The sequence below is a fragment of the Sebastes umbrosus genome, chromosome 5 (genome assembly GCF_015220745.1).
Source record: "Sebastes umbrosus isolate fSebUmb1 chromosome 5, fSebUmb1.pri, whole genome shotgun sequence".
NCBI lineage: Eukaryota > Metazoa > Chordata > Actinopteri > Perciformes > Sebastidae > Sebastes > Sebastes umbrosus.
Window position 1 is genome coordinate 5,164,679 of NC_051273.1, and position 14,426 is coordinate 5,179,104.

Below are 14,426 nucleotides of genomic sequence, written 5' to 3' on the forward strand. Positions count from 1 at the left end.
GGTTACAAACATAATTAATTAGGTCAATAAACATAGTTCGGTATGAGCAGAGAGGTGGGAGGTGAGAGGAGGGAGTTGTAAGGAGAGAGGAGGGAGTTGTAAGGAAGGGAGAGGACTGACCTGACTTTTGAAGCAGTCTGATGTTTACTTGACATCTAGGCTGAAGAGAACATACAGAATCTGCTCAATAAAGTTCACAATAATAGTGTCTTTTATAAAGTCATCGGAGATAAACTGGAGCAGATCAGTGTTGAGTCAAAGTGACTAAATAGAAAATAAAACAAAAGTGTAAATTTCACTCTCATTCGGACTAGCCATACGGACTATGGCTTGTGAAAGTGCCCTTAATCTCCACGTTGTATTTAAGACTACATTTAGCTTTGAGCAGGGAGCTGCGAGGAGAGAGAAAATGCAATAGGCGTTTTATCAGTAAGTCAGCGTTGTTGGGACTTTTTTTTTGGCACTATTTCTCAAGTTGTAAATGGTGAAAATGTTCTCATCACTTAATAAATATGCTAAGCGATATGAAAAGCTCTAAAAAACATTATTCTCCTAGGAAGAAATTACATTTCTAATTCTTTACCTTTGCAGGCGGGCCAGACAGCGTTGATGCTAGCTGTTAGCCACGGTCGTCAGGAGATGGTGCGGGCGCTGCTGGAGTGTGGCGCGGACGTTAACGTGCAGGACGACGAAGGATCCACGGCTCTGATGTGTGCCAGCGAACATGGTCGTGCTGAGATTGTCAAACTGCTCCTGGAACAGCCTGGTTGCGACATATCCATTGTTGATAATGTAAGGCATTCACATTTAGCATTGAGGGAAACTTGAAGTAACTTACCCTGAGCTTACAGACGAGGCCAACTGTTGCTGAAAACATCTGAGCACTTTCTCGTCTGGGATTCAGCTTAATCTGTGCTCAGGAAACGGCTCCTCATGGGAAACTGGTCTCTGCCGTTTCCTTGTTCCTTGTCACCTCTTTTTCTGCTTCTTTTCTTTCTTGTTTTTCTTCTTTAGCAAGATAGGTTGAGAGATAAAGAGCCATGATCAGATTAATTTCATTAGCCTTCGACTGAAATCAGTTCTGTTTACAGGAAACACAATCACTGGGCTACTCACAAGCCTCGAGGGATGAATTAAAAACCCACAACTCCTCTGTTCACAACTGCAGACTTGCAGATTTCAGACGCAATGCCCGCTGGCTCTTGCACGAGTCCTCTGCCTACTTCACCACATGACCCATTCACAAGTCAGCAGGCACTGTTCGTTTCCTAAAAACAAGAAAGTTGGAAAAAGTCCATTAGTGATTACTTTTAAACTCTGAAGAATCTATTCAAGATTTATCATTTTGTCAACCAGCTGACTTTTATTATGTATCAAATCGTTGTAGATTTAGTTCATCAGTTTGTCAGTGGGAACATTTCTCAAATAGCAGAAATCTTACCCTGGAACAAAACTCTTCTCCTTGCTGCTTGTGACGTCTCTTGCTTTGTTTTTTGTTAATCAGCCCAGCGATGTGTTTTAAAGTGATTTCACAGAGGATTGGTCTGGATGCTTGAAGAGAAGCCAGGCAGACAGTTATTTGAGCATTCACATCTGGGCCTTGAATGAGTTGGCCATTCAGTGCAGGCAGCTCCTGGATTGAGTTTCAGTGCAGCACAGCTGGACAGAGAGGTGGATACTGGGGGGGATGGAAAACATTTGGAAAAGCCCCCACGTCCACTGTCCTCTGAAAACACAGAACAGCATGACAAACCATGACTGTAAGACCGGTGGTTAGTTAGATTTTCATGTTGTGCATTCTTTTAACTAGAGTGGGTATACAACTTGTCCGAAATAAATTCGTTTAATACTTTCAATTATGTCTACGTCTTAGATGTGAGTGTGAGAGTGCTACCTGGACAGCTTGTTAGCTAGACTATGCTAGTTGGGTTAGCCCCTGGATGTATAGCTCATACGGTAAACGCAAATGAGAAACAGGCAGAATCCTAAAGTAAGTGATAATGTACAGCGAGCCGGTCATTGTTGTGAAATAATGCATCGCCCTGAAGGGGTTTATTTCACAACAATGACCTGCTAGCTGTACATTATCCCTCTTATTACACTGCTACTTACTTAAGAAATCAATAATCTGACACAAAAACGGTCCGCCAGAGTCCGACTCAGAACCGTGCCTATAGCAACGGTCTGCTATGAAGTAATAACAGACCGTAGAACGCCGTGATTGACCAATCAGAATTGAATATTCAACAACGCCTTGTAATAATATCATTTAGATCCCTCGTTTGGAAGCGTTACGGTTTCTCACTAAGTTGTAGCTACAGTGGGCGAAAAGTGCCACGGACGAAAACTATGTGCCAACCTGTTGAACGTCAAATAGACAAAACAGTTCAACGGCTTCAATGAATGCGTCTATTACACTACGCTATAATGTTTGCTCATGTGTGTGATTTAGTCGGTTGTGCGTGTACCTTAAATGAGTACAAGCTGCAGTTATCCAGGATTTATTCTCCCACCAGTTCCTCTCACTACTGATATCAATATTAAAGTTTAAAAAAAAAAATCCGATAATGTATCTGCCGATATTACATAAACACATAACATGAACAAACATTTCGATAAGGATCACTTGTATTACATCAAAGAAATGCTGAGCATGCAGGACGGATGAATGTTGTGGTTGTTTACTGGCCAATCAAGGATGCATGAAGGCTTTACTGATGGGAGTTGCCCCAACGTCCATCACAAGAGTGATGTAACCCACCCAGACAGAGGCACAGTCTGGAAAAAAGTAACAACAGGGTGTAATGTGGATCACATGGTCCGTCTCAACCTGTAAACTTCACGGTTATCTCGTGTTTTAAGGGTCATTAAACTCACTTTTACTCTCTCTGCCCTCCTACTGTATCTGTTTCTCCCTCTCTCTTCTGTCTGTAGGATGGCAGCAATGCTCTGTCCATCGCACTGGAGGCATCCCACAACGACACAGCTGTGCTGCTCTACGCCCATATGAACTATGCTAAGACCCAGCCTGCTGTGGTGAGTCCTCCTTCCCACCCACCCGCTTCCTCCTCCTCCTCCTCCTCCTCCTCCTCTGAGGAGATGGGGTAGTCACACTTGTAAAAGGACACATGTAAGAGAACTACAAAAACAAAGTTACAGACTGAAGTAGAGTTCAAAATGTGGCCTACCTTCCAGCAATATGCAAAGTAATGGACTCTTGTCTGGTTCAGTTTTTATCACATTTTAACAGCCTAGAAAGAAAGAAAATATCAATATTAAGAGTCAAGAGTTAACTTTTTTGGATCATTTTTGGTTTCACAAGCTGAAAGGTTTGAAAGCCACCAGCTTTAGATCTGTTGGGAAATGGCATTTGAGCAGGCTGAAGTCAGTGCAGGTCACACTCACAACATAACTGTACAGTGAGCAATGTCTGTTGTATTTAAAGTAGGTCGGATCAGTTCCTCGGCAGAGCTCCAAGCTTTAGTTTGGGTGTGGGCAGCACGGACTGAAGGAGCACTGCTGCCCCCTACAGTCGTGTTTGTGTTTTCTAAATATTTTAATTATTACTTCATACTAAAATGTTTCCATTAAATTAATCTAAACTTACAATGCAAATACAATTTGTAAAACATCATAACACAATGAAGGAGCCTTTGCTTCAAGATTTAATGGCTCTAAACTGTTCAAAAATATAATCCCTTGCAGAATGATTAATTAACTTAATGTTTAATGTCTTTCAGGGAAGTCCAAGTGCCCAGCCGAGGAGCCCCACCAGCTCCCACAAGTCCTGGCCTTCAGACTGAAAGCCTCATGGCCGCCCATGTAGACAGACAGACCAGCAGACTGGATCTGAGCTGTGAAAAGCTCCACTGGAATTTACTTAAATATAAATGTATTTATATATTGCCATATGCCCTGCATTTATAAGTATTGTTAATATGAGAATATTATTTTTCCATAAATGTCGTGAATGGTTATATAATATACTTGACTAATATGAGCTCTTAGCACGTCTAAATGAGGTCTCCGGTTCTTGTTGTTTCTGTGACAGGAGACGAGACCTTTACATTTATTATTTGCACTCCACTAATATTTTTACTGTTAAGGACAACACACACCGGTGGGATAATGTGCATGTATAAAAAAAACTTCTTTTGCACCCATAATTTTCCATGAAAGCCCACGCACTGACATCACAATATGCGCCTGGTGACGACGCTGCAGAAAAGGGTTTGGCACTTCCTTGTTACACTATCTTGACTACTTCTGTCTGTGTCCGGTGTGTACGTTAGACATCACATGACACAACGATACAGCCGGTGTGTGTTGCCCTCAGGTCTTCTCTTTCTGTCCTGCCTTGGTTAACTGATCTGTGAACCTCTTCACCTTCATAGTCTGCACTAAGTGTCTGTGCATTGTATGTTCATATAAATATATACGTTTATATATATATATATATTCATGTCTGAAATAAACATATTTACATAAAAGTTGATGGAAAGTAGTTTTTTCTGCTTCAAGCATTACAAACATGTTTTTAAATGATAAACTGTTTTTTACAATAAGTGAAGTTGGAGTTCACAAAGACTACATTAAACTGTGTTCTGAAATCTCTCTCTTCCAAATACAGTGTTCTTATGTGCTGGATAATTTAGTTAGTTTGGGCTTTCTAAAAAATATCAATACCACAGTGTTGAAATACTCTGTTACAAGTAAAAGGCCTGCATTAAAAAATATACTTAAGTAAAAGTACAAGAGCATTAACGTAAAGATATACTTAAAGTAGCAAAAGTAAAAGATGGTCCATTTCAGAATAATGTATATCATATTATTGAATCCTAAGTATTAATGCATTAATGTGTACATCATTTATAGATTGTGAATTTATCTCAGAAAATTGATAAAATCTTATTTTACATCATAATTTATATGTTGATCCTTTTTTTTTTATTAATAATCCTAATCCACAAAGTAACTAGAATGGCACTCGGAGAGCGCCGACCTCCGCCCCCCTCTCCGTTCAGGCGGGTCAACAGTAGATGTCACATAGAAGTGGTGTACATCATCTGAAAGCTGGGAACCTGAAGATTAATTTGAGATGCAGTTCAGCACTTTGTGTCAAGTTGTTATAGTCAGAAATCAGAAATTAACATGAAGTAATTCATTAATTAAAATGAATGGTAAAAGTGTATAAGGGTTTAGAACATTATGATAGAAGTATATGATGGCCATTCCCATGCTCTATTATGTCTCATAAGTTGTTGCAGACATTTTTTGGGTTGATACCACTTGTTACACAGATTTGGTGCTAAATACCACTTGAGAATTGATCAAAATGATCAATAATCCCTCCAAAATACCACATTAGGACACCAAGACCTTCAGGAACACCATAGAAAAAGCCATGCTGTAATATAGTATCAAAAACTTTTGACATTTTCAGATTTCTGCAGGAACTGCATTTTTCGGCAATTGGATGGCGAGAACTTCTGTTCTTATTGTCAATCTACCTAGCAAAGCCATCCATCCTCTGAAAGCCCTAGGTCTCTAGTTTGTGGCTGTAAAAATTCATGAGGCTGTGATTATCATAGAGGTCACCACAGGTCATTTTATACAGAGAGGTAAAGTTTAAAAAAATGGTTTCACTACAATGAAATGGCTCTTATGGGGACTAACATCATCATACATGAATACAGTTGGGCTCATTGAGTCCACAAGAGTCTCAGCTTTACAGTCATACAATTTATGTAATTCAAGACTGTTTAGGGACCCCAGTATGCAGAAATATTAAAACACACCACTTTCAGAATAGGCGAAAATAAAACACTAATACTGCATGGAAATAACTGCATGGTTTTTGCCCCAAACTGCATGTGATTATCATAAAGTGGGCATTCCTGTAAAGGGGTCCCTTGACCTCTGACCTCAAGATATGTGAATGAAAATGGTTCTATGGGTACCCACGAGTCTCCCCTTTACAGACATGCCCACTTTATGATAATCACATGCAGTTTGGAGTAAGTCATAGTTAAGTCAGCACACTGACACACTGACAATTCACTATTGAATAAATAAATAAATAAATATAAACCGTAAAACCAAAGTAACCACTCAGTTCATGATTATTAATACATTTGGTTTTGGCCCTGTCAGATGGGGTTTATCTTGACGTATTACAAAGATGTGGATAAATACCATCATTCTTCTGAAACACAAGACAGTCAGCAGGGTGAAGGTCGGTCTTGTGTTGATTAAAATGCTCAAGTGTGACATGACGCGTGAACCCAAGACTCAAAATTGTAAATTGTAGAGATGCATCAATATGGGATTTCAGGGCTGATAACTGATTATCTGTTTATTGTAGCCGATACTCCGGCCCGCCCATCCAGGAATTTAGCCCTCTCAGGAGAAATCAGCATTGTTATTGTTATTATCATATATACAGTATATATATATTTTGGTTGGGATTTATTATTATCATTATTGTTGTTAATAGATGTGCTTTATCCAAATCATTCTTTTGTATTCAACTATCTTGTGACATTAGTGTGTATGGAATATCATGTTTTTATTGTGGGACACCCACACATACACACACAGTGTTGCCAATACGGCATCTTTCTCGCTGGAGCGTTTTGCGTGTAGCCCTGAATATAATTTTAATTGTAAGTCGATGTGATGCTCCACCAAAAATGTAATGTGTTTGAATGTGAGATAGTCCTTGAAACACAGCCTATCAAAATGAATGCAGGTCTCTAAACTAACTCTGTGTCTGTGTGGGGGATCTGGTGGTCAGCGCTGAGTGACATAAGTTACAGTAGAGGAGAAATGGCATAGCATACATGATTTTTACATCACAATTCATAATTAATCTGTAAAGTTAACAACTGTTTTTGAGGTACACATTTAAAAGTTTCAGTGATTAAGACATGTAGGTGCCAGAGTGCATAAAAAAGCATCATAATCGAGCTTGTTTATCAAAAACATTCCCGGGGAAGGATCCCCCCAGACCCATTACAGAGGTTCAGGTATACCCCACTGTTGTTGTCATGTTTACTAGTATCACTCTGCTGGTCCGAAACGGCATCCACACTTTGGCAGCACCCCAGAAAATAGCTACGTTTCCACTGAGCTGCTAAATAGGCTATAGGTCTATTAACTGTCAATGAATTCACCTGTGCCGTTTCCAGATCAGTAAAAATTCAGACGCTTCGTATAGGTAGTATTGGCGCCGCCTATTAGCCTATGTTTACATTGGGCCCGCTCACGGAAATCAAATGCCTGCCCACGGATTTATATGTGGCGCTGGGTCTGCCCATACCGATAACCGATAATATTAATCTTCCAAATCCTCCCTATGCAAACAATCCACAGTTTTACAAATCTGCATGGAAGAACTGGAGAAAATAACAAACTGAGAAGAACGGAATCTGTCACACTGTAAATTTATTGTAAAATTGTTTTACTTTTTTAATGTAGAATAATTAATACCAGACCTTATTGCCTTTTTGACAAGCATGTACTGTATGGGATGAAAAAACATTAGAAAGAGTTTAGAAAGGGTTCAGGTCTTTTACAATAAACTGGCTAAAGCTTGGTTTACGGTCGCCGTAGTGAAGCCGACGCGAGGTGCGCACTATCGGACGTAATTATTGGCTGAAATTATCGGAACAATAATTACATTTTCTCACTTACACATAATTTCAGGTTTAAGTACACAAAGTGTCTCCAGATATCTTTTCAGTGGTGTTTCTGATCAGTTTTCATATTCTTAGAAGCAAAAGCCATGTAAATCTGTGGAAAACAAGTTTACAAAATTGATAATCTTTCCAGTCACCACACAAAGACGCAATATACCAAAGAGTTGTCTGAGTTGACTGAGCTTATGCACCAAATAGAGATGGAGAGAACCGGTTCAAACGGTCGGATCCATCAGAATCGCATATGAGGTTATCAATTCCTTTGATGGATGCCAGCATGTTTTTCTGACAGTTACGCATTGCAGAAACTCATTCATCTGATGTCAAACTCTGCATCAATAAAGTAACAACAATTCCCATCCCTAGCAACACATGCTATCATGTGGACGATGGTATCAGTGAATTATACTGGCAGACCTTTATTCCATTTGCTTCTCTGCGTCAGACATTTCTAATTGTTTCACATCAAAGGTTTCACTGTGCGTTACTGTGCATGATGTTTACACTTTTAATGTGATGTTTAACCCGTCTAGCAGGGCACATAGACCTCTAACTCAGGCAAGAATCTAACAGTCTGGATAAGTACACATGTCATTCAGATTTACCCCAAATAGACAACTAGTCAAACAAACATCCATCCATATTCTACGGCCGCTTATCCAGATTAAGGTTTGAGCAGTTTACATACAGACAAATACTCATAGTAAAACCTCAAATTCAACCAGCAGGGCCAGGTTAAAACCCAAGACCTTCTTACGATGACATGACAGTAAGAAATCTAGAAAAGGTTAAACAAAAGTTAAAGCAGCAGTGGGTAAAAATGGAGAAAATAAAACATTTTTACTGTATCAATTTAGGTATTTTCCAAAGTAAAAGTCCCTAGAAGTGTATGATTCAACTTTTTCACATGGTCTAGTGTTAAAAAAGTTAACAAAAATTGCATAGGTGTATCGTCTCAGCTCTACTAGATATGTGCTGGGCATTTTAGAGTTGAAACATAAACTTGTCAGTTGACTAACGATGTAATGAGGACGCTGTATCAAATGTAATCTAATGACCTCAAACATGGTATTTCTCTTGTCACTTACCAGCGGACAAGAAACACTGATATCTGCGATTTATCTTCATTAAGTTTATAATGGTCAGTATCTGCCTGGACAATTTATGAGTGTAGCTAGTAACTTTTTTTTTTTTTTTAGACTAAGGCTTTCATGTTTTCCATCTTATTCCTTATGTTACATCATTAATGCTAATTCTATTATATCCAAAATCTGTGAGAATCTGAGTGGCTGCCACTTTTGTACAATGCTAAATGCGGGATAGTCCAGGGTTGTATTTCAGCCATCAGCTGAACCTCATTTAACCTCATTTGACTGCTCAATGTAGACAAAGGCTTAAAAGGCATGTTAAGGCTTGCATGTGAGTGGTGGTTTTTCCAAGAACTCAAGAGACCAGTCTTCTGTGAACTCAAATCAGGGCATGGGACTTTTAAGGTATTTAAACTCAAATCACAGGATCAGTCAAATGCTGTTCCAAGCATTTATTGTAGAGGGATTTGGAATTGATTAGTGTGGTGATTAGATACCTTGTCAGTATGGAGAGTTTAAGCCTACTCAAAAGCTCAATTCTGAATTTTTTTTTCACTTGTAATCATTTCCTGCATGGGTGTCTTGAGGCTTCAGTGATGCTGTAGCCTGAGGTCCCAACATGAGGGTATATAAACCGGAGGACGTCCTCTCTGAGAACACACAGCAAACAGCATACCACTGGACTTGTTTCACTGTATCCTGCAGTATCTCTAACTGAAAGAAGAGCCAGAATGGAGTATCAAAATGCCTCAGAGAAGAATGGAGTAGTTGACAGGTACATATGTAAACATAATGATTTGTGCAGAGAAGAGAAGGACTCCAAGGACGCTGCAGATGCCAACAAGCTGTCTGCCGTAGAGAAGGCTTATACCACCATACTGAGTGAGCTTGGAGAGGACGTCGACCGGGAGGGACTTCTACGTACACCACTACGTGCTGCCAAAGCCATGCAGTTCCTCACCAAAGGCTACAAAGAAACAACTCAAGGTGAGGAGGGATTTCTTTTCTTTAGCTTGTTGAAAACAAAACGTTCAGTAGTGCTAACTTGATTCAAATCTCAGTACTTTCACATGTAAAGACTTTTCATATTAGTTTTGCAAAGAATAATAAGGACATTTCGATGACTGCCTCACCAAATGTTGAAGACTTCTGATTTATGAAACATTAAAAGCTCATAAATTATATAAATATATATATTATTTATAATAATAATAATAATAATATAATATTAATAATTTATAAATTAATAATAATTATAATATATATATATTTATCTATTTTTTTTTGCTAAATGCTTGGTCCTTAAATTGTCTCTAGTATGAATACAGAAAGTAAAGCTAACATTTAATCCACAGATATCTTGAATGATGCAATCTTTGATGAAAACCACGAGGAGATAGTGATTGTCAAGGATATCGAGCTGTTTTCTCTCTGTGAGCATCACCTGGTGCCCTTCTTTGGCAAGGTAACTATTCAGGATCCCTGAATTATGTATTAAGAAAAATCAAAACAGATATTGATATCTGATAATAATGTACTGGCTAGTATTAATGTCTAAGTACTATTTGTAGATGCTGTTGTTCTGATCTGACAAATATAATAGATGGTATTTTAATATATATTGCATATCTAATACATAAACAATACTTTGTTTAAATATTACAGGCTCACATCGCATACCTCCCAAACAAGAAAGTCGTTGGCCTCAGTAAGCTTGCGAGGTAGGTGATTAAAACACACACGTACGCACGCATACGCACGCATACGCACGCATACGTACGCATACGCATCACCTTTCATTCTCTTTCTTTTTTTTACAGAATTGTTGAGATCTACAGCAGGAGGCTTCAAGGTAAAGATAACTGCTATACTACTGTATACACATATCTTCCTTTGTAATGTTATTCATCTTTTACTTGTTTGTGTGACATGTGATGTGTTACTTTCTCACACAGTTCAGGAGCGTCTAACCAAGCAGATTGCTTCAGCCATCTCTGAGGCGTTGGAGCCTGCTGGAGTAGCAGTCGTGATTGAGGCTGTGTGAGTGTTCAGCTTTTGTCTCTTCCAAATTAGATTAGAATTAGATCTTAATCTCTGTCGGAGGACAAGTAAGTGTATTTTTATCATGGCTACTTTGATGTTGTGAGGCACATGCAGTGGTGGATGAAGTACTTGAAAGCCACACTTGAGTAAAAGTACAAGTATCTAACCAGAAAATGACTTCAGTAGAAGTTAAAGTCACCTATTAGAATATTATTTGAGTAAAAGTCTTAAAGTGTTTGATATTTACTGTGCGTAAGTATCAAAAGTAATTTTCTGATATTACATGTACTTAAGTATTGAAAGTAAAAGTACAAGTAAATACTATTAATAAAAAAGAATTTTGAGATTTATAAAGTTTACTCTTCTTAACATGTACACAACCTTAAAAATGGAGGCTACATTACACTTGAAGAAAAACAAGGTTTTCCTAACTTAAAGGATTTTAAGAACAAAATCCAGTTTTTCCTTCCTTCGTAGTCGAAAGTAGCATGAAGCATGATCTGACTCTGGACTTGAGCGGAAATCGAAACTTAACTACGGCTTTGAGAGCTCTTTGTTTGTACCTGCCCATCAGGTGAATGATGTAACTTGCAAGCTAGGACCACTGATTCACCAAACCTGCTTGCTTGCAATAGTAACGAGTAATGAAGATGGTTATTGGAAACGTATCGGAGTAAAAGTATACATTTTATTTAGGAAATGTAATGGAGTAAAAGTGAAAGTTTACAGAAATATAAAAAATCAAGTAAAGTATAGATACTCCCAAAAAATACTTAAGTACTGTAATGAAAAATTATTACTTTGTTACATTACACCTCATCTCTGACTACATGCAGACACAAAATCAAATATTTTTACTGTGTCAATTTAGATATTTTCCAAAGTAAAAATCCAGAGAAGTGTATGATTCAACTTTTCTCCATGTTTTAGTGTTAAAAAAGTTAATCAAAACGCAATAAATCGTAATATCGTATCGCAATACTTAAAAATCGCAATACATATCGACTCCCTAGTATCGTGAAAGTATCGAATCAGGAGATAAGCTTATCGTCCGAGTCCTGATGCAAAGATGCCAAAAGATGATGAAACTAGGATGATAGTTTGGACAGCAGCTATATTTATGTCTTAACTCTCATTTCTGATATTTAATTGTTTCTGTGCAAATGATCATTGTGGTATTTAAACATCTTCCTTTGTGTATTTCAGCCACATGTGCATGGTGATGAGAGGTGTGCAGAAGATTAATGCCAGCACTGTTACAAGTGTCATGCTGGGAAGATTTCAAGAGGATCCCACGACCAGGAAGGAGTTCCTCTCCCTCACAATGAGGAAGTGAATAGTTTTTACGTCAGTAGGCACTTTAACAGAGGGAACTTACAGCTGTTGATTTGTGCATCTCTGCCAGTTTTAATATCAGCGAATTACTGTCGTTCACGGCGTTGGTGGTGACCATTCTCAAGCTTACGTTTTTGTGGGGCTGTCACAATCAGGAATTTTTAGTTGACGATTAATTGTTATACAAATAACTGTGATTAACTGTTTACTTGTGTATTTCTGTTCATTGTATGCCACACAGCAGTGTTGTTGTGTTTGGCTTTGCACTAAACTACATCCATGTTGTTAATTTAAATGCTCATAGAAATGATGCGATCATCGGCAAAGGAGATTAATCTTCAAGTAGTTTGCTCAAACAGTGTCTCACCTCTCGCTCTGCTGCACATATTTATTCTAAATAGCTTGTTCTAAAACTGTTGTGTAGGCCGACCTAATGCAACGAAAAAGTGGTTCAAGACAATTAATTCATTTAGAAGGAGGCTTGATTTTATTTTCAAAAGTTGATATGCAATGGGGAAAACACAAATCCTGTGTTAACCGTTCCTGCTTCAGCTTTCAGACCGAGGTCGGGAGGCACGGGGGAATCTTTGTTTTGTCTCCAGGGCCAAAGTTGATGCTCACTTCTAGGTTACACTGTACATTTACTACTAAACAACTTAACTGCTAATTTCTTCTCTGCTCCAATCGCATCCACCGTTATTTGCTCTCTCGCTCGACCACACACTCGCTACACTACGAACTCCTCCTGACAGGACTTACGCTACGTTTCCATCCAGACATGTAGAAAAGCTGGACGGAAGCGACAACTCCAGCATAACTTTCCCCACACCTGTCAAACTCACTGCTGCACCTGTAGCGGATGCTCTCCGCTTTAAATCAAGATACCTCATATTGGCACCTCTCTGTCATCATCTTGTGTCGTACTGTAAGCAACAAATACAGTCTCATATGAGCTGAAACAGAAAAACCTGACTAACAGCAGTTAGATCTCTCTTTTACCATGTTTTTTTTTTCACTTTTGGCTTTGAGATTCACTTGATTGTGGAATCCAACGATTATGCAAAATAATTGTGATCAGGTGAAATGTAATGGCTTCCCAATGCAAATCTACATTTAAAATAAAACATGAAGCTCTTCTTATTTTTGTCTATGCTTATCCTTATTCTTTGTTTTAAAAAGGACAATGTCTTTGTTATTCTAGCTGGTATTTTATGCCCCTTATGGGGTCATACATGGCAGTGGTAGTACATTGTACTGTGTAATCCTATAGCATTTAGGTTTTACAATGGATCATTGTTTAAATAAGTTTTAAAACATTGAAGCATTCAATCACCCAATTTCATTTAACATCACAAGAATCACTACAAAGTGTCATATATAACACATATATAATCACATCAAAACAGAGGCATCAACAATTTAAAACAGAAACACCCATTTTCAAAAAGCACCAGTAGCCTCATCTCAAGGGTAAAACATGCAGGTTTTTGGAAGGTATCAGTTATTCTCTACGGTATTCAATCTGTACATTAATACACATGGTTTCTTATCCCTGCCTGACAAGGTAAGTACATTTATGCTGACAAATGTATAGTACGACTGGTACTATAAAAGTGAGGGAACACAAAGTAACATCATGGCATCATTTTAAACTGCAAGACACGGAAAGACACATGCATAAGGTATTTACATGCTTGCTAAGTAGGATTGGGGAAACACAACATTTCTAACCTCTTTACATCTAATTATCATGCCATTAAATGTGATTTCTTAGTCACCACCGCATTGGGAGCATTTACTCAACAGCTGTTGAAGACCAGCACTGCAGAGAGATAATGTAACCAAATCCTCTGTAAACAAAATCCGTAATTATGAGATAACCAAAGACACAATCTGTTATAAATGTAGATGTGAAGTATAATCACATTTAAAGTAAAACATAACTAAGATAAGATATAGTATACTGCCATTACATACTGAAACCAGAGGATCCATCCATCCCCGGTTAGAGATGAGACGATCTTTTGTGTTTAATGAGGTGGAAAATTAAATTAAATTCATTCTCTACTTTCCTCCTCTTTATGTTTTGTTACAAATATTGTTTAAAAATGGTCAAATTCTAATATTAATGTAAATACTATCTAAAAGTATCCTTTTGATAATGATTTTGTAATTTCAGAATATTTTTCTAAACATTTGAATATTATAAAAATAACATGTGTTTATATTTATGGAAAGAAAAAGGAAAAATTTAAAATAA

The 14,426-nt window shown here is 38.0% G+C and overlaps 2 protein-coding genes and 1 long non-coding RNA gene across 5 annotated transcripts in view; 2 read left to right on the forward strand and 1 right to left on the reverse strand.

The window, feature by feature from the left end:
• kank3 (KN motif and ankyrin repeat domains 3) overlaps positions 1-4,495 on the forward strand; it is a 33,071-nt gene extending 28,576 nt beyond the window's left edge. For both annotated transcript variants that reach the window (XM_037769767.1, XM_037769769.1), the window contains 3 exons: positions 592-792; positions 2,935-3,036; positions 3,741-4,495. In XM_037769767.1, the coding sequence (XP_037625695.1) occupies positions 592-792; positions 2,935-3,036; positions 3,741-3,803 (366 nt within the window). In that variant the 3' untranslated portion in view covers positions 3,804-4,495. The remainder of the gene's footprint in view (positions 1-591; positions 793-2,934; positions 3,037-3,740) is intronic.
• On the reverse strand, positions 752-3,245 carry LOC119488268. Of its 2 annotated transcripts, none has more exons than XR_005206918.1 (4): positions 3,189-3,245; positions 1,442-1,726; positions 1,117-1,268; positions 752-1,005 (listed from the first exon to the last, which is right to left on the reverse strand). It is a non-coding gene; the product is annotated as an uncharacterized LOC119488268 (long non-coding RNA). The 2 variants fall into 2 exon arrangements; XR_005206917.1 differs by having other exon boundaries at positions 754-1,005; positions 1,117-1,257.
• A 4,152-nt stretch (positions 4,496-8,647) lies between the features above and the next one.
• On the forward strand, positions 8,648-14,365 carry LOC119488915 (GTP cyclohydrolase 1-like). Its single transcript, XM_037770938.1, has 6 exons — positions 8,648-9,775; positions 10,144-10,253; positions 10,454-10,509; positions 10,609-10,640; positions 10,744-10,828; positions 12,038-14,365. The coding sequence occupies exons 1-6, from the start codon at positions 9,520-9,522 to the stop codon at positions 12,165-12,167; spliced, it is 669 nt and encodes a 222-aa protein (XP_037626866.1). The 5' UTR covers positions 8,648-9,519; the 3' UTR covers positions 12,168-14,365.
• Positions 14,366-14,426: the final 61 nt, after the last annotated feature.